The sequence below is a fragment of the Arvicanthis niloticus genome, chromosome 4 (assembly GCF_011762505.2).
Source record: "Arvicanthis niloticus isolate mArvNil1 chromosome 4, mArvNil1.pat.X, whole genome shotgun sequence".
In the NCBI taxonomy this organism is placed as follows: Eukaryota; Metazoa; Chordata; class Mammalia; order Rodentia; family Muridae; genus Arvicanthis; species Arvicanthis niloticus.
The window spans coordinates 133,635,183-133,656,654 of NC_047661.1; the positions used below are offsets into that span (position 1 = coordinate 133,635,183).

General features: G+C 36.8%; 1 protein-coding gene across 5 annotated transcripts in view; it reads right to left on the reverse strand.

Annotated features, from left to right (window-relative positions):
• The window catches only part of Lrrc7 (leucine rich repeat containing 7), a 435,124-nt gene that overhangs the window by 177,815 nt on the left and 235,837 nt on the right, over positions 1–21,472 (reverse strand). For all 5 annotated transcript variants that reach the window (XM_076933445.1, XM_076933443.1, XM_076933446.1 and 2 more), the window contains exons 6-7: positions 14,512–14,601; positions 11,652–11,708 (exon numbers count right to left, since the gene is read on the reverse strand). In XM_076933445.1, the coding sequence (XP_076789560.1) occupies positions 11,652–11,708; positions 14,512–14,601 (147 nt within the window). The remainder of the gene's footprint in view (positions 1–11,651; positions 11,709–14,511; positions 14,602–21,472) is intronic.

Sequence of the window (21,472 nt, forward strand, 5' to 3'; positions counted from 1 at the left end):
ATATATGTCATGATATATTTTAGAAAGAAAGTTCTGGAAACAATAGAGAGACAGATTGCAATGGTACAGGTGATGAGGATGGGAATGCTAGAGGCAGAGGGCAGTGTGTGGGAGCTTGAGGAGGCAACAAGGAGAAGGGAAGGTGCTCATGGGTGACAGAAACTGATGTGGACATGTAGGGAAAGCATGTGAGTTCTCACTTCCAAGGTTGGTGGTGCTCTGTGTAGGATGCAGAGGTGAAGACGATGGTTTTGGTCCTGATCTGGAAAGGATACTGTATTTGAGCTCAGGTTTCAGTGAAGACAAGGAGATTCTTAACATGGGGTTATCATCTGAGAGCACGGGGACAGAACCAGCATGCAGGTTCTCTGTGTCTGTTCCTGACCCAGAATGCCGAGAACAACGTGATGCTACTGTGTGGTACACAGCATGCTGTTACAGACATTCCATTTATCCCGAAGCCAAGAAGGAGGAGGTAGAGCATCACATTGACCTGAGTTTTCCTGTCTGTAGAGAGTAGGTTTGAGAGCAAAGACACAGACTTTGGTTACACGTATTTTCGGATATTGAATGATTTGTTAGTTTTATCATGGTCATTACTACTTAAGTTCAATATTTAGTCAAAGAAACCACCAAGCTAAAAATGAAAAAAGTTAATCTTTAAAATTTAATAATTTGATACCTAAACTTAAAAAATATTTTATTTAGGAGAGACTGCAAATTCTTAAATATTGTTACAAAGAAGTTATTTCATCTTTTATTACTATATTTTATTAAGATTTTTCTTATAAAAAACAAAAATTAAATCAAACCCTTTGTGATAGTTTTTTTAAAAGATAAAATAAAAAAATCATGTAACTCATAGTATTTTTAGCTCAGCTAAATATTATGAACTACTATAAAATTTTTAACTATAAATTTTGCAAGTATTATTTGCATCAGCAACTATTCAATATTTTCAGATTTAAAGAGGTAATGATACCAAATCCTCCTCAAATTAAGAATGATCTAGTTCTATGTGGAGGTTCTTGAGGCCATCAAAAGACTGCCCCACTGGGGATCCATCCCATATACAGTCACCAAACACAGACACTATTGTGGATGCCAAGAAGTGCGTGCTGACAGGAGCCTGATATAGCTGTCGCCTGAGAGACTCTGCCAGAGCCTGACAAATACAGAGGCAGATGCTAGCAGCCCACCATTGGACTGAGCAGGAAGTCTCCAATGGAGTCCCCAGTGGAGGAGTTAGAGAAAGGAATAAAGGAACTGAAAGGGTTTGCAACTCCATAGGAAGAACAATAATATTAACCAACTACTACCCCCCCCCCCCCAAGCTCCCAGGGACTAAACTACCAACCAAAGAGTACATATGGAGGGATGCATGGCTCCAGTTGAATTTGTAGTAGAGGATGGCCTTGTCCCTCATCAATGGGAGGAGAGCCCTTGGTCCCGTGAAGGCTTGATGCCCCACTTTAGGGGAATTCTAGGCGTGGAGGCAGGATTTGTTGGTTAGGTGGGAGAACACCCTCATAGAAGCAGGGAAAGGGGTGATGGGATGGGGGTTTCCTGGGGGTGGGGAACTGGGAAAGGGGATAACATTTGAAATGTAAATAAAGAAAATATTCAATAAATAAATAAATAAATAAATAAATTTAAAAATAAGAAAGAGTGTGTTAAATCTGAAAAAAAAAAAAAAAGAAAAAAAAAAAGAAAAAAAAAAAAAAAAAAGAATGATCTGGTTCAGAGAAGGTTAAAAACTCAAGCAAGCCGTGAGGGTCTGACTACAAATCCAGGCTGTTTGGCTATAAAGCAATTGGCCACTCACACACATCTGCTCTTCTCAGGGTTCAGACTAATCACTCTCTGCGATGATAACTAAGCCTCATGATTTTATTATCCTGCAGCTTTCATCTCATGGCAAATGAAAGGAGTGGGGCTCAGAGCAGTTATTTACTGGAGCCCAAAGCACAGAACAATTTAGATTCTCAGGAGTTATCTGCTTTCTGCTTCTACATGCTTCCTACCATCCTCTTAGTAGTCTCAAATCTTAATTACACCAGGAAGGTCAAGAAGAAATACAAACTAGTTCATGTAATAGCTCATGGTCTTTCTTTCCATGAGCCTATGGAGAGTTCATGTTTTATGTTTTAGAGGATAACCTAAAATTATACACTTATATACATTATAGTTTATGAGCTATTTATTGTTATGTGCAGAATGTCAACCACCAGGTGACAAAACGTGCTGCTCTTTAAGGCCAGAGGAACTGACATGGTTTCCCTTGGGAAGCTAACTTGTCACTATGCCTGTCCCATAAAGAATACCCAGAATGCTGCATTGGAGATTTATAGGAATTTGAGCTAATATGATTATAAAACTCAAATATCTGACTATAAATTACAGATAGAAAATAATTAGAAAATCAGAATTGATAGAAACACCAAGAAGCCATTCAGGAAGCTGTGCCTTACAAAGGCATTTTTGTGTGTGTGTGCTGTAAAGCACTAGAAAACCCATCAAAGTATTTCACTGAAATGGAGGTTGAGTACCAAACATCAACAACACACTGATCAGAGAGGAGAAAAGGCTGTGGTCATACTGCCCAGATCAAAATGGATACTTGCTTCTGAGCTTTCTATTTTTTCACTGTGTTGACATTGATAGTCTGTATCAAAATAGAGAATAAAGAGAGGGAGAACATGGCCCGTACATGGTACTCCAGGCAAATCTGTCAGTGGACTAGCCTTAGTAAAGAAGAATGGAAGATCTTCTATGAAACTTAAGTACATATAATATACATTATGTTAGTGAATTCTCATATGCTACATAAACTTGTTGAAAAAACACTTGGGGTGAGGAGGCCATCCTCGTCTCAGATTCAAGCATGTTTATTTCAAGAATCCACCCAAACATCCCATCCTGGGGCTGGTTGCCTCCTTACTTCTGTGACAGGCATAAGGGAGAACAGGAAATAGCTCAGTTAAAAACATGGCACCCTTGAGAGCAGCCAGGTTACAAACTCTGGCACTGGGAAGGGGAAAGAGGAAGCTCATCGATAGAGAAAACTTGTTCCTCTGTTGATTTCTGTGGGATGCTATAAGTGTCTGGTTTGAATATATTAGCTTTGCTTTCTCTCTCTGTATTTCCACTGGATGTCATAAGTGCTTAATTTGATAGCATTCTGCTGTCTGCTGTTTCTGTCTGCTGCTTCTGTCTGCCTGCTGCCTGTCATTTGTTCTTTTATTTTTGCTTTGCTGAATACTGTATAAAGTCATTCATTTGAAACCTAAAATGCAGCTGTAATAAATCATTCTATGGACTTTAAGGAGCAACATGTTACTTGTAAATGAGCACTTTAGAATTTTGAGTGATAATTATGAATATAGACACTGTTTATATGTAAAATATATAACATGTACATAGCACAAATATACAGCTTCTTTTCAATAGAAACACAGCGGCGTTTTATACTCAGGCATCTTAGTTTATACATGTAAACTGTCCTCTTGATCCCTGTGTCCATAAGTTTTCATAAACAAAATTGGTAACTTCCTCTGTATTGATCATGCTTTTATCCTTAGACATTATCTTTAAAAATAACTTTTAGAGTAAGATTTAATGTTCTTTCTGGTAGGATGTAGAATGGAATTGTCACTATAGAAATCAGTATGACAAAATATGACACAGTTTTGTCAGGAAATGAAAAAGATAGATTTATCATATGACAAGCAAATCTACTTTTGAACATGTCAAAAGAATCAAAATGAAGACCTCACAGTGATAAGTGAACTCCTATATTGACTGCATCAACATTGACAATGTTGATTGAATGGAATGGAAATCCACAATGCCTCAGCATGAAAACAACTCAGGTGTTCAGTAACAAGAGAGTGAATAATGACAAACTGCTGTGCACATATGACAACAGTCTTATTCAGACTTTAAAAAGGACATTCTTCCATATGTAGAATGGTAGATCTGTTAAGTGTCTAAAATCGGTCACAGTGACTCATTTTGTTCAATGTGTCCACTCGAGATATAATGTGTCAGCACCATTGGAGTACATGTGTTTGTATGTGTGTCTATCTATGTATATGTGTATGTTGTATATGTATGCATGTGTTTGTGTGTGCATGTCTATGCATGTACATGTGTGTATCATGTGTGTGTATATGTGAGTGTGCACACATATGTGTGTATATGTGTATGTTTATGGGCTGCTAGGTATTCATATATAAAAAGAACAGAGTGTTTTTTGAAACTCAGTTTGCAATGGGAAAATCACTTAATAGCAGTAGCCATATTTAAGGAACGTAATCATACAAACTGCAAACAGACCCTCCATTACTAGTTTATGTAACAAACCCTCCATTACTAGTTTCCCCTACCCCCTTCTTCTATTCTCCCTAGTCACTTCTACCCATTTCTCACCAGTTCTGAGGAACACTAATTACAATTTGAGAGTAAGAAGCCTTATATACATAAGACCAAAGACTCTCCTCCATAGCCAGCTCCTTAGAAAGCACAGAAGCATATTCCAGACAGAGTGCTTTAGGCAGCTGCAGCCCTGTCAACAGTTGGGAGTCTCATCTTCTGAGATGAACCAGCTAGGAACCACCCTTTCAATTCTGACATCCAGCTGCTCATAAAACAGAAACAGGGCTCCTAGCTGGTCTGCTCCCTTGAAGACACCATATCCTGACCCATCCTAGAGGAACCACTGTACTCAGAGCAGTGGGTAAGAGCCCTATCCCACAACCCAGAGCTCAGCTGGAAGCTCACTCAGGACTCATCACCCACTAACACCCAGCCCTCTTGAATACCACTCCCCTTCCCACCCCCTGCTTGGTCCTTGTTGCTGAGGCAGAATCCTAGCTGGTCTGCTCCAGTGAAGATACCATATCCTGAGACATACTAGGGGAACCACTGTACTCAGAGCATTGAAGGGTATGCTGCACTCAGAGCAGTTGAGGAAGCTGGATTCTTAGGACCTCTAACACAACCAGGATTATAGGATTTCAGGATTCTAGAGGCAGCCTGAGTCCCAGGAGCTCTTTCACCCAGGATTTCAGGATCACAGAATCACAGAGACAGGTGGACTCTGAGGAGTTCTGACACAAGCAAGATAACAAGAAAGACAGGCTCCAGTCAGAGACAGTGAGTGCAGGTAGCACAAGAAATATCCAGATGGCAAAAGGCAAGGACAAGAACATAAGCAAAAGATAGCAAGGTTACCTGGCATCACCAGAACCCAGTTCTCCCACCATAGCAAGTCCTGGATACCCCATCACACCGGAAAAGCAGGATTCAGATTTAAAATCACTTCTTATAATGATGATAGAGGACTTTAAGAAGGACATAAATCACTTCCTTAAAGAAATACAGGAGAACACAGGTAAACAGGTAGAAGCCCTTAAAGAGAAAACACAAAAATCTTTTAAAGATTTGGAAGAAAACACAACCAAAAAGATAAAGAAATGAAACAAAACCATCCAGGATCTAAAAATGGAAATGAAAACAATAAAGAAATCACAAAGGGAGACTAACCTGGAGATAAAAAACCTAGGAAAGAGATCAGGAGTCATAGACGCAAACATCACCAACAGAATACAAGAGATAGAAGAGAGAATCTCATGTGCAGAAGGTACCATAGAAAACATTGACACAACTGTCAAAGAAAATGCAAAATGTAAAAAGCTCCTAATACAAAACATCCAAGAAATCCAGGACACAATGAACACAATGAAAAGACCAAACTTAAGGATAATAGGTATAGATGAGAGTGAAGATTCCCAACTTAAAGGGCTAGTAAATATCTTCAACAAAATTATAGAAGAAAACTTCCCTAACATAAAAAATGAGATGCCCATAAACATACAAGAAGCCTACAGAATTCCAAATAGACTAGACCAGAAAAGAAATTACTCTCGTCACATAGTAACCAAAACATCAAATGCACAAAACAAAAAAAGAATATTAAAAGTAGTAAGGGAAAAAGGTCAAGTAACATATGAAGGCAGACCAATAAAAATTACACCAGACTTCTTACCAGAGACTATAAAAGCCAGCAGATCCTGGATTGATATTATATAGACCCTAAGAGAACACAAATCCCAGCCCAGACTACTACACCCAGCAAAACTGTCAATCACTATAGATGGAGAAACTAAGATATTTCGTGACAAAACTAAATTTACACAATATCTTTCCACAAATCCAGCCCTACAAAGGATAATAGATGGAAAACTCCAATACAAGGAGAGAAACTACAACCTAGAAAAAGCAAGAAAGTAATCTTCCAATAAACCCAAAAGAAGATAGCCACACAAACATAATTCTACCTCTAATTACAAAAATAACAGGAAGCAACAATCATTTTTCTTTAATATCTCTTAACATCAATGGACTCAATTCCCCAATAAAAAGACATAGACTAACAGATTGGATATGTAAACAGGAACTAGAATTTTGCTGCATACAAGAAATGCACCTTGGTGACAAAGACTGACACTATCTCAGTAAAAGGCTGGAAAACAATTTTCCAAGCAAATGGTCCCAAGAAACAAGCTGGAGTAACCATTCTAATATTGAATAAAATCGATTTTCAACCAAAAGTTATCAAAAAAAGATAAGGAAAGACATTTCATAGTTGTCAAAGGAAAAATCTACCAAGATGAACTCTCAATTCTGAACATCTAAGCTTCAAATTCAAGGGCATCCACATTCATAAAAGAAACCTTACTAAAGCTCAAAGCACACATTGCACCTTACACAATAATAGTGGGGGACTTTAACACCCCACTCTTAGAAATGGACAGATCATGGAGACAGAAACTAAACAGAGAACCAGTGAAACTAAGAGAAGTTATGACCCAAATGGATTTAACAGATATCTATAGAACATTTCATCCTAAAACAAAAGAATATATCTTTTTCTCAGCACCTCATGGTACCTTCTCCAACTAGACCATATAATTAATCACGAAACAGGCCTCAACAGATACAAAATGATTGAAATAATCCCTTGCATCCTATCAGATCACCACAGACCAAGGCTGGTCTTCAATAATAACAAAAACAATAGAAAGTCCACATACATGTGGAAACTGAACAATGCTTTATTCAATGATAACTTGGTCAAGGAAGAAATAAAGAAAGAAATTAAAGACCTTTTAGAATTTAATGAAAATGAAGGCTCATCATACCAATACTTATGGGACACAATGAAAGCAGTGCTAAGAGGAAAACTTATAGCTCTGAGTGCCTACAAAAAGAAACTGATAAGAGCATACACTAGCAGCTTGACAACACACCTGAAAGCTCTAGAACAAAAGGAAGCAAATACACCCAAGAGGAGTAGATGGCAGAAAATAATCAAAACCCAGGGCTGAATTCAACCAAGTAGAAACAAAAAGAACTATACAAAGAATCAATTAAACCAGGAGCTGGTTCTTTGAGAAAATAAACAAGATGGATAAACCCTTAACCACACTAATCACAGGGCAGAGAGACAGTATCCAAATTAATAAAATCAGAACTGAAAAGGAAGACATAACAGGAACAGAAAATTCAAAAAATCATCAGACCCTACCACACCAGCCTATACTCAACAAAACTGGAAAATCAAATGAAACAGACAATTTTCTAAACAGACACCAGGTACCAAATCAGGAGCAGATACACCATCTAAACAGTCCCTTAACCCCTAAAATAGCAGCAATCATTAACAGTTTCACCACCAAAAAGAGCCGTGGACCAGATGGTTTTAGTGCGGAATTCTATTAGACATTCAAGGAAGACCTAATACCAATTATCTTCAAATTATTTCACAAAAATGAAACAGAAGGAAAACTACCCAATTTGTTTTATGAAGCCACAATTACACTCATACCTAAACCACACAAAGACCCAACAAAGAAATAGAACTTCAGACCAATCTCACTTATGAATATGCAAAAATACTCAATAAAATTCTTATAACTAAATCCAAGAACACATCAAAACAATCATCCATCATGATCAGGTAGGTTTTATCCTAGGAATGCAGGGATGGTTCGATATATGGAAATCCATCAATGTAATACACTATATAAACTAACTCAAAGAAAAAAACCACATGATCATATCACTAGATGCTGAGAAAGCATTTGACAAAATTCAACATCCCTTCATGGTAAAAATCCTGGAAAGATCAGGAATTCAAGGCCCCTACCTAAACATAGTAAAATCAATATACAGCAAACCAGTAGCCAACATCAAACTAAATGGAGAGAAACTTGAAGCAATATCACTAAAATCAGGAAGTAGACAAGGGTACCCACTTTCTTCCTAACTATTCAATATAGTACTCAAAGTCCTAGCCAGAAAAAAAATTCACCATTCCTGACCTCAAGATGTACTACAGAGCAATAGTGATAAAAACTTCATGGAATGGGTACAGAGACAGGCAAGAAGATCAATGGAATAGAACTGAAGACCCACACCTATGGTCTCTTGACCTTTGACAAAGGAGCTAAAACCATGGAAAGAAGACAGCATTTTCAACAAATGGTCCTGGTTCAATTGGAGGTCAACACGTAGAAGAATGCAAATCCATCCATTCTTATCTCCTTGTATAAAGCTCAAGTTCAAGTGGATAAAGGACCTTCACATAAACCAGACACACTGAAACTAATAGAAGAGTAAGTGGGGAAGTGCCTTGAATATTTGGGCACAGGGAAACGTTCCTGAACAGAAGACCAAAGGAGCTGAAAGGGTTTGTGGCTCCATGGGGAGAGCAACAATACCAACCAAGCAGAGCTACCCTGTTCTAAACCACCAGCCTGGGAGCACATATGGAGGGACCCATGGTTCCACCTGTACGTGTAGGAAAGGATGACCTTGTTGGCTATAGGTGGGAGAGGAGGTCCTTGGTCTCATGAATGCTTGAGGCCCCAGTGTGAGGGAATTTAAAGGTGGGTGGTAGGAGTGGGTGGGTGGGGACACACCCTCATAGAAGCAGGTGGAGGGGGTTTCTGTGTGGCGGAAATGGGGAAAGGAGATAATATCTGAAGTAGAAATAAATAAAATATTCAATATAAAAAAAAACAGAAACAGGAAGGAACAGACAGGCAACTAAACATAAATGAAATAAAGCAAACAGAGCATGTTTCCCTTCACATCTAACATTCACCTGAGTGACTAGTTCTACACTTTCAGATTACCACTCAGAACACTCAGTTAACAGAGTAATTGTGCTATAAGGAAAATGGTATTGTTGAATCTCAAGGTTTTTACTTTGTATTATACTCTTCTTCCGGATGCTTGGTGTCTTCTGTCAACCACATCCAGCTGACCTGACAAATTTCAATAAGTTTTTAAGCAGATATCTGAAGCCCTAACTATTGCCACTCTTTAGTACTCCTAGAAGATAGTCACAGGCGTCATTGTGTGGAGATGGACTGCCTATGCTTGCATTTTTAAACCAAGACAAAGATCCTATGTTCCCCACATCTAAAGCCCATCACAGTACTACAGGAATGTAAGTAATGTTATCACAGTTGTTATACACTTTGGCATTTCTTACATGGCATTTGTACCCTGCAAGACAAAATAAGATCAACCAACCAACCAACCAACCAACCAATCACCAATCAACCAACCAACTAACCATCTAACCTACCAAATAAAAAGTAAAGGCCCACCGACATTCCCCAGTATCTCAAAGAAACTGCAAGCTCTCAATTCTCTGAGAAGTTATTTTCAAACTAAAATAGTTTTTTTAAACTACATTTAATTTTTCCATTGAAAAAGCAAACTAAAGGAATGTACAAAGCTCCCATGTACCTCTAAGTTACAGGTCCAGATGGTGATCAAATAGTTGGCTATATGTGGAAACACAGTTTACTTTATTCAACAGAATGTCTTTATGTAATTTTCATTCCATAGATGTCAAAACTAAAGTAAAGCACCATGCATTCTCTGTCTACATATTTCTTCTTGGATTCTTGTTGACACAGCATAAAACAAACATTCTGAATTGCAAATTGTTCTAAAAATGTTTCTTCAATATAAAAGTTATAGCTGTGGCATGTACAGCCGTCTACCAAAGATACTCAGAATCCTTCTCTAAGAGATTCTGACAATGTTTTACATTCCCAAACAGCCCAGGCACATTGTTCATCTTAACTTTACTTAATACATGTGGCATTCTGAAAACCCACAGAATACCCACATATCAATTACGAGCACTGTTACTCATTGCCTATGAAGTCCGTATTATGAATTGACATTAGATTATACCTTATATACTATGACTTATATCAAAAGTACTAAAATCCTTACAATCTATATTGAGTTTATTTTGTGTTTTAAACTGAAGTCCTTATATGAGGAGGCTGCCCCGTCCCTTCTGGGTTCTCAGTGTATTCTCCCAGAACTGAATGCATGCAGTCAGATGTAAGCAATCACTGCTCTTCCCTCTTGCTTCATGGTCCACCTGGCTCTGTTTTGGCTTTCAAGGTGACAAGCAAAAGCTGCCTAGATGAAACAATGGCAGTAGCTTTCTGTGTAGGAGACCAACACTGAACACACATTTCTCTTCATTTCTACTTGTCTATGATTCTGGTCCAGGAAAAATACTGCTTACACACAGGATGCTGTACTGTGGAACATACTCCCCTTTTGAAACTTTCTTTTTAACTGTCACATAGGAAGAATCATACACATGCTTCTCCATGTGTCTGTCTAAGTGGATTCCAGAGCACGGTTGGGACTCCTCATCATATCCATGCACTGTGTAGCAGTGATGAAATGTTCATGTATTACATCACACATAATTGCACTTAAGTTAATTTATCAGTATATTCAGCCTCATTTCCTGAGGGAATATATTTAAAAAGTAGAAATTAAGATTAAGTTTTAATTCGGCAGAGTAATATATTTGACCTTTGTTGAAAGTTTGGGATGTTTTTGTAGAACTGGAGTAAAGCAATAATAGTAACAAGATATACATTGAACCACCACCCAGACAAAACACATCATTTTACCTGAGGTGGGGGGGAAACACATTGGAAATACATTTGATCTTGGAAAACAATTATTCTTGTACAGTACAAATTCTGTTATTGTACATGAATGAAGGAAAGCAGAGAAAAACAAAGCATTTTACAAAGCTGTATAAGATTAGCTCTTGCCTTAGTAGATTCTGAATATTTATATAAACCATCTTTTAAATAGACTGGCTAGAAGCAATGGTTTGTAAGAATATGTGAATAGAACTCTTTCTTTTTAACTTGTAAATTGCCTTAATTTAAATCATTCTTCCCTTTTAAAATGTCTGGCTTTGATGTACAACTGTAAACTGTCTCAATTCACAGTTTAACCTGAGGTGGGTGTGAAGTGTCCAAGGCTGAAGCTGGGGAAACTGGCTCTGGTTTGACGAATGACACAGATGCTGGTTCAGACTCAAGGCTAAAGAGCATGCCTTTGCCAGTGAGCTGTTTTGCAAAGCAGAAAGTCTACTAGTTCATATGAGTCTACAGTTTACAGTAGAATTTGGTCTTTAGTTAGAATGTATAAAAGAATTCATTCAAAATGGCCAACCTGAGATAATAAAATCAAAAAGGCAGTTTCTTAACAATAGAAGACCTGGAAAAGACACTGTCACTTACTTTGGTAGAGTTTTCAAGTGATTTTCTCTTAACTCCAAGATTCGCAATTTGACAAGTCTGTAGAGAAGAGTTTTAAAAATTACTTGTCACTGTTTCTATATAAAAAACATTTGCACATCAAAGTAACCAACCCCTACAGTTAATTATACAGAAACATTTAGCTGTTTTTAGTATGGTATCAGACATTTATTTATTATTTTAATGTGTATGTCTATTTTGCTTGCATGTATGCCTATGTGCCATGCATAACTTTGCCAGATTTTAGATAAATATGTAAACTGATGTTGTGCAGGCTTATATCATGACTGGCAAATGGCAAAATGCTAAAACTAAAAATATTTGATCATATATTTGAATCCCAGCCTTCTAAGTTTCTAATGTTTTATAGAAGTATATTTACTTTTATATTTAATAAGTTTGTGTTCATTAGATTATTGAATAGCTTCAACAATTTCAGGTGTTATGTTTGTTGGGATATAGCAATGCTTTTCATTGAGAGACCATAGACAGACCTGAAAGACAGACACAGGTAAGAGGCTTCAGTTTGGTGTGAAGACAGGTATGTGAGCATTCTATTTTTATGATAGATTAATTTCTTCATCAATAACACTAAATCCTCAGGTTGAATACTTTAAGTGATGTCATTCTTGTAACACAAATTCCAAGCATATGCCAAGTTGTGGTTAAGTGCTTGCTCTCTGTGACCTCACTAAAGGCACAATGGGAGCACTTCTGTGTGGCATGCTTTATTGACTCTGAGGTTCATGTTTTACCCTTTTTTAAAAGGTTTGCTGGGAACATGAAGGTCTTCTGCCTGTGACAGTACTGAGCAGAGGGTGCTTTCTTCACCTCTCTTGTCACTTGGGTACCACTGTGTTCCAGAAGGGCACCTCACACTAGATGACATAAGAGTGTGCCACCAGGAACACACACTGTTGTACACAGCCAGACTGATTCTTGAGTTTGTTTCTCACAAAGCTACTGTAAAACCTATACCCAATGAATTTTCCAAAATCTCAATTTTGAAGGACACTCTATTTAAATGACTTCATCTGTCACCTACCTTTAATGTGTTTTTAGGTGTTTATCTAGGCCTCTTCCCTTTTTCTTCTCTCTAGTTCTCAATTTAACTTTAATTCTTTATTAAATAACATGCTTCAGTGCGCAAAAGCTCCAGTCACGAGAGTGTCTTAGATATCTGATAACCTCACATCCCAGGGGCTGTGCTATTATTGACAGTATAGCAAAATCTTCTCTGTCTTTAAAAAAATGCAAAGTTTCAGGCTGGAAGACAATTTGTGCAACATTTTGTCAAACCACCTAACTGAATGCTGAAAAGCTGCTTAGATTATTAATGATTATGAGTAAACATATTATTAAAAATAGCATATTTTGGCAACTTACACAAAACTTAAATTCTAATTCAAAGTAGCTCAAGATTCATATTATATGTCCTCTTGGAATAAATTTTATGCTCATTTTAAAACTACTTTAAGAGAAATGACAAAATAATCAAGACAAAAAGTGTCTTAGGGTGTCATTAAAGCATGTTGTACTGTAGTTGATATCTAAAGGATAATTCTAGTCTACAAGGGTAGATGGAGCTGGGAAAACACTCATTTACAAGTCTGTGACTTGTAATTTCCCTCATGTGTATAGTTTAGGATAGTGTGATATCTTCATCTACAGAAGTGAAGGAGTCTGAGACATTTACAGCCTGTAAGGGAGATCACTGTGTGTAAGTTGAATTCATCATGCTCCCTGATGTCTTCCTCACCTCTGTCAAAAGGCAGGTGCTGAATAACACCCAATTAATCATTCTTACAATTTAAAAATGATCAATCAAAGTTGATAATAATGTCAGAATGACTTTGGTTTTTATGAGACATATATTCTATAAAAAATACCTTGGAAGGTATTGAAACAAAATATGCATGAGAATCAAAGTCATCTAAAAATTTGGCCTTTTATCTTATGTATTTATATTGGAAAATAAAGTTTTTATACTTTGCTAGGATACCTTCCTAGCTTTATCTAGGATTTCATACATGATCATCCATTTCTCCACAGCACTGTCACATGGAGCACCACAGCAGAGTCGGCCAAACTCCTAAACAGAAATGTGATTTCTTAGTCTTTATTTTGTTAACAGTGAAAAATGTACCGATTCACAAAATCCAAATATGGCATGGGACATTTCCAGCATCACTATTTTTGAAGGTCTTTAAGCATGTATAACTACCCTCACTTACGTATGTTGTTTCAGAAGCTAGGGCAAGTGAAGTCTCTTGTTGTCATTTTAATTTGTATTGTATCGGATATTTGTAGAGACAGACATTTCTCCTGTATTCACTATCTATTTATATTTTCTTATAAGCTGCCTGTGCAGCCATCCACATACTTCCCAGTATCATGGTTTTCATGCTCATTTGTAAGGACTTTATATATTAAGGATGCTATTTGTTTTCATAGACAATGAAAACATTTTTATTTTATTTTATGTTTAATGATTTATCCTATCTGAAAGCATTTTGATGGTCAAGATTGCCTACACATTACAATGCTCTCCGTTGCTTCCTTGTCTATGAAAGAATTTTGCAACACAAGAGCCATGAACAGCCTCCTGCATTTGCTCATATTATCTGGGACATTTTTTTATACTTAATGTTAACTCACCTAAAATTATTTTATGATAATATTATGTGAAGACCTACTTTTATGTTAATTATTATAGAAAATTTAATTAACATTTATTGTATACTAATGAAACCCAATTGTAATTAGCCCTGTCACTAATGTACTGGTGAAACACTTGGCAGAGACAAAATGAGATTATACAGGTAATATCTCTTAGTCTTACCTTCCAAAATTAGCTGGAAGAAATTCAAGGAAGGCGTCATTCAGGTAGAGCTGGGTCAGGTTAAGAAGCTGCGTGAAGCCATCGGGTAGTCTAAAAAGGAGTTAAAGTTTTAGTTACTACATCAATGTTGCCATAGAAATAACAAGAATATATCTTAGAGAAGGAAAAAGTGAAATGAAATATGTCTTCAAACTCTCCTTTGGTGTCAGTAATAGAAGAATTTACTGAGTATATAATTTTACAGCTGGATATTTTTAAACTTTTACTTGTTATTAAAATATATGATCCCCTCCCCAATACCTCTCTGGAGCTGAAATTGCTATCATGGAGAGAGGACTCTCAAACTGTTGGTTGTACCTTTTGCAGCAGCCAAGACATTCTTATGGAAATCTCAGCTGAATGACTCTGCAACTTTAAGATGAACAGGCTTTTCCTATTAGAACAGTCACATCAAGTCAGACAAGGACTTTTTGATATACAACTAATTCAGTTTGTTATTAACATTTTCCACATTTTATTATCAGGATGGTATAGCCTGCCCCATGTGAAAAGGGACTGAGTTGACTCCCAGTCCTATAGTTTTTCCAATGCCAGCTTAACCTGTGTGTATAAATGCAAAACTGTTCTAAGTCCTGTTAGTTAAAGATGAGCAAGAACATTGGGAAGGTATTTTAACAGAATCATAATGGTTATAAATGACATTGAAAAGTGAGAAATAACCCTTAATGAAATTCTAGAAATTAGATGAAATAATTACTTGAAACATTAAACCTTTTAAATCTTTTTTTTTTTTTTTTTTTTTTTTTTTGCTGTTTAATTAAAATATTCTCCAGAAGTCTTTTCCTTGGAACAATATTGGATTTTTCCTATAACTGTATTTCTATTTTAACACTTTAATGTCTTTATAGTATAGTCTGGACTTCATTCTTTTATAAATATTTCTAAGTTGTCTTTCCTCATCTCATAACCACCTTTCCTTGGTGACTGCTGAAATCATGTGAACAGCAGCCTGTACTCACTGGTGTCTCCTACTCCAGTGTTTCTGGCCTGCAGTCACCAAGCCTCCTCTGCCCTCTACTCTGCATCCCAAGCTGCCTGCCAACTGTTGTCATCACTGACAGACCTTCCTTTTACTTCTACTGCAGCCTCCCTATCTTACTGTGGGAACATGACACATAGGCTTCAAATACAACAGAATAAAGAAAGAACTAGTACTGTAGATGCCACCCGTGCCTTTCCCTAAACACATCTTCCAGTTTGTCTCTCTACTTGGGTGACCTGGAACTCTCTATGTAGACCAGGCTGTCCTTGAACTCAGAGATCCACCCGCTTCTGCCTCTCAATCTGATGCAGATACCTTCATTCCTGGCCTAGCTTACAAATTCTAAAATGCTGATTAATTTTATTTTTTTAAGAATTTTACTATATAACTATTTTCTTATCATACTGTTTATATTTACTGAGGTTTTAAAAACAGCATCATATTTTTTCATATTTACTCATTTGGATAGTAACTGTCCACTGTCTTAGAATGACCTGTCATCATGCAGACACAACACAGATTGTTTAGCATTCTCCTGTAAATGAAAGGTAGTTATTTTCAGGTTTTTCTGAGGTCATAAATGTTGCTTCTGTGAAGTCATTTGAATACATATCTCAATGGTTCTTCACTAGAGGTCATGTATGTGCCCTTCCTGAAAGGAACAAAGGAACAAGAATGAGTTGTTTGGAATGAAAGTTTAAATGTACCAGGGATAGCCAAATTTTATTCACAGCTCCATCCATTTATAACGCAAAGTATCTGTATAAGAGCTTCTTTTTCTTTGTCTTTGTCTTCCTTTATTTCATATGTGTGGGTATTTTGTCTGCATGTATATTTGCATACCATTTGAATTCAGTGCCTTAAGAGACCAGAAGAGGGCATTTGATTCCCATAAAACTAGAGATAAAGATTGTAATTGTTGAGAACCACACCGGGTTCAGCCAGGGCAGCTAATGCTCTTAAAAGTTGAACTTCTGTCCAGCCCCTCTCTGTGTTCTTCTCCACTCCTGGTTTCATTAGTTTTTGAAAATTTCATTTTTTATAAACTTGGTAATATAAAATATTTTTGTTTCTTACTTCTTATTAAACAATGATAATTTCAGTGATCAATAATAGTCAGATTTTGATCTTCTGTGAAAAACATGTATATTAATTTTGGTTGTTTTCATTTATCTCTACCATGACTCACAGCACGTGACTTTCTATACATTGAGCCTGACAAGGTCCCCTACAGGATGCTGCCTTTAGCCAGGGCCTCAGAATACCCTACGGACAATTTTTAGCTACTGTGGAGCAGGTGTGAAATAGCTCACTTCCTCATCTGCCTTGTCTACAGCTCTGTAGAATTTTATGCCCTTGAAACATCCCCATGAGACTGAGTCCAGTGGAGCTCTTGAAAGCGCAACATGCATTTCCCGGGATGGTTGCCAGCATATTCTGCCTACATTCACTCTAACACCTGCTTTGTGTCAACCCAAACTAAACACAGAATTCCCTTCTCGGAAATAATTTCCTTTTATTACTTTTTTATTAGCACACTGATTATGCAGATTGACAGCTCCACAGGAACAGCTCCTCACATGTAAGTGTTATCTCTAGATTTTGTTCCCTCTTCTTCTACTCTTCTCTCCCTCTCTCCCCAGTCCCTAACAGTCTCTCTGCCACTTTCAGGCCTTCTACTTCTTCTGTTTTTATTCATAGCAAAAACTTTTCCAAAACAATTTAAATTATTTTATTAAGTTAAAAACTATTTTTTTTTTCTACAGAGGGGCATGTCACAGTGTGTGTGTATGTCAGAGGACAAATTTGTTTTTCCCTTCTGATTTTTAACTGAGATCTGGGGATTGAACCCAAGATGCCAGACTTGTTGGTCAAATGTTTTACTCACTGAGACTATGCTTTGCCTCTTACTCTGCTTTTGAGACAGACTGTCTGGCTATACATACCAGACTGGCCTTGATTTCACTATATAGCTCAAGCTGGTTTCAAATTCAAATCAGTCCTCTTCCTGCAGTCTCACTAATACTGTGTGTTACTGGCTTGTTACACCAAACCCGAGTGCAACTTTATACACAATAGTTTGATATTGACTTGTGTAGTAACTCTTTACCCATTCTCAGGTCACTAATTTTATATTGGTCATTTCATTCTACACTATTTTGCTCCCACTTGGATTTTAGAGTTGGTTTGGCTTTTGGATATAGCTTCTAGGAGGATATTTTCATAACTTTATTTTTTAGGAAAGTGACATTCATGAAAAAATATAAGAAAGTGGGTAGGGGAGATAATGTGAGTTTTATAGTGCAGATACCAGACAGATAGACACTTAATTCACAGTGAGTTCATGGGACAGTGCTGGGAATAAACATCTGAAAACATCTGTAGGGAACTGCACTTAGAGGGCTTTGTTTGAACTTTCACCTTAAAGTTGTGGCCTTGATTCTATAGAAAGATTTACCTTTAGTGAATAATGACGTTTCTTCATGTTTTCCTTTCTATATACTAGAGCTTGCAAGCTTACTACATGAAAGTTTCTTGGCAGTGGCAAAGAGGTTTAATGTATTTTTAATGAGACTTAGCCACTGTTCTTTGTTATAATAAGAAGGGATTGATTATGACTTTAGAGGAAGGAAAAGCCACAAACACATATAAACACGAGGAACCTAACAGTTTATCTCAAAAGTCACTTCTGGCTGAGAGTAAAGGTGCTCTCCTGTAATACTCAAGCTTGTGTGTGCCGTGAGACAGAATGATAGTGATTTCAAGGTTATCCCAAGCTACATAGCAAGGCTCTGTCTCAATAAACTAGAGAGGAAAGGTCACTGCTAATAATAAAAAAAGACTAACAACTCAAGCTTTCTAGTTTTGGCACATTTTGAAGCATGGGCTTTCCTCAGTCCTCTGTCCGTAGGTGGGCATCTTATTTTTCATTACGATCAACAATTTGCTTCTGTATTGTAGCTTCTGTGGCAATGTTTGTACAACTTGGAAACTCATAGTAATAGAATATTTCCCTTAGGATTAAAAAATGACCATATGAAGCTTATTTAAAATGAAAACTTGGACTAACAAACATAAATTTCATGAAAAAAAAAAAAAAACCAGTTTGTTTTGAGTGTAGTTATACACTTATGTGCTGACATTTTACTTTTTTTTTTTTCTTAAAAACACAGAGTTGGGGATGTTGGTGTGGTGCAGTGCACAGCAGTGCACTGTATTTACCAGGACTACATTTTTATCACAATTCTTGTCAATAGTAATTCTGGAATAATGACTACGTGAGATTAAAAATTAACATATTTTCATTTCCTTATGAAGGTTTCATGTAACTAGGAGGAAGCTTCTTAAAATTGCTTGTAGTAGCACTAAGAAGTTTTCATTGTCAGCAGGATAAGAAGTCTCCTAAACCACATAGTACTGTACTGTGAAAGTATAGACAATAATGTGGGTTAGGTGGTATTGAGGTGGTAGATGTAATTAGTAGATTTATTAGAGAGAACGTTTGGCTTTTGTTAACTTTATGTCACAACTGAACTTTTTAAGAGCCTAATCCCACTGATGAGATCTGTTTTCATCAAAATGCCTAATAAACTGTGAAGAAGAAGAAATCCCTTTTTAAAATCAATAAGATGGCTTTCACAGGTTCTCATTAGCACCCAAACTATTCAATGGAAGCCAATATCATACACAGTAAGAAGTCTTTGATGGTGAAATGACTTTACTCCCTAAATAATTTGATGGTTTTCCACAGTTAGCTAATTTGTTGGAAATTAAAGTCTTAAAAAAATTAAACAATTCTGCAACACGAACATTGTCTTTTTTAATTTCTTGAATTAAAGTGTATATATTCTATGCACAATAAAGGGTGGACAACAGCAGGCATAGTCCTTGGTCATGAGAGATACTTGGACTTCCCTGTTGGGTCTGGGGCCAGAAGTCTTGGTTTTGAACTGCAGTTTTGCTAATATCTGTGAGACCTTTGAAAATACTTCCATCAGACTCAGTTTTCTTACTTATAAATGGTAATTTTAGCACCAACTCCTCAGATATGCCTCCACCATAAATGATTTCTTGTTCCATGGTGAGCCCATGAAGTAGTAATCACATTTCTTTTCTATGGTGTTTTCATTCTTCCTGTTTTAACTAAACACTGCTTTAAATAGTTTTTATAACTGCTTATTTTCATCACTGGAATGAGAATTTTAAGACTGACTGCAGACAGCTTTGCTGCAGCCCTCCTATTTTCTTATTGTGCTTTTTATAGAAGCTATCTGAAAATGTATTTTAGGCATCAGACCTGCAATAGAATAGTTAGGCCCATCGAAGTAAGCTTTATATGCTGTAACTAAAGAGTCAGTGTAAAATCGTCTCTAATTGGGAAGACATATATATATGTACTTTCATTTATATAACTTTAAATCGTAAAATTAATATGCTACAGGAATGAAAAAGTAATGGGAAATTGAATTGCAATCCCACCTCCTTTACACAGCTGTGATTTGCATTTTACCTGGTTTCTAAAAAATATTTTCCTATTTTTAAACAAAAAAAGAAAAATCGCTTTAGTGAAAAATGGGTATCTATTTTTCTTTTTACTTATAATTGTTTTTGTAGTTTTGTAGTATAAACAGTGGCTATGTAATTTCTAAAGCATATTCAGACAGCCCTGAGAGCAAAGGAGGGGTTGGTGTTAATTGTACCCCATGATAAACACCGCAAGAAGCGGAGGCCATGCTGTGCAGCCTCCCACATACTCACAGGGTGTTGCACAGCAACACAGTACTGGCTTCCTTGGTACTGAACTCTGAATAATTATTTTAATTCATTTCTATTCTAAGTGTATGTTCTCTCTGTGTGTACATGCCTGTGGGCACACACATAGAGCCCAGAGGAAGGATTCAGGTGTCTTCCTTTATCATTTCCAATCGGTTCTTTTGAGGTACAGTCTTTTCCTGAGCCCAAAGCTCTCCATTTTGCCAATCTGTCAGAGAGCTTTTAGGATCCATCAGTCTCTGCTCTTCGAAGTTGGAGTAATAGGCACAGACTCACAACTCCTATGAAGGTGCTGGGAATTTGAACTCATCTCCTCACACTTGCACAGGAGCTGCTCCTCTCATTAGCCCATTTCTCCAGCTATATTTTCAATATTCTTAAAAGTTGAAAATATAACTTTAATTTAGAGCAAAGATACTTCATAGTGAAAAGAATGAGGGAGCTAAATACTAGTTTTAATTATTGATTATGGTAAGAGACAGTGACAGTAGTTACATACTTAGTGAGGTCACTGTGGAAACTAAAATGAAGTTATGCAGTTAGAGGCCAGAGAGGCAGGAGTTCTCAGAAAATCGGGCTCTGCTTTCTCACCGGGAGGTTATTTTCAGGTTTCCTTTGATTATGTTCACTGATGGCTGACAGCAAAGCAAAGAAGTGACTCTAAAAATTGGAACTTTTATGTTACCAGTTTTTATCACTTAATATTTAATAAGTATCCTATTGAAAAAATAAAAAAAAAACAATGCAGAAAAAGTAAATAAAAGCAAACCTATCTTTTGAAAAGACCAATAAACCTGGTTGATAAATTGGTGGGCAGAGTGATCAAGCCATACAATGAGACTCAAAGCCAGTGATGAGACAGAGAACACTAGAGCTACAGAAATAAAAACAGTTAAGGACTGAGGAAAACTTGCTGTAAACATTAAGACATGACTTGTACAAAGTGCACAGATTCCTGAAAAAGCAGTTGCTGCAGATTACTGTTTTGGATAGCTCATTAGCTATTAAGGAAAGGCTGATAGCCATAATGGAAATTCTCAGCCAAATAGCTACACCAGTGTAGTTCACCAAGGGTTAATTAAGAGATATCACTAACTGTGTAAATTACTATAGCAAACTGAAGGGAACATTTCCCAATCTATCATG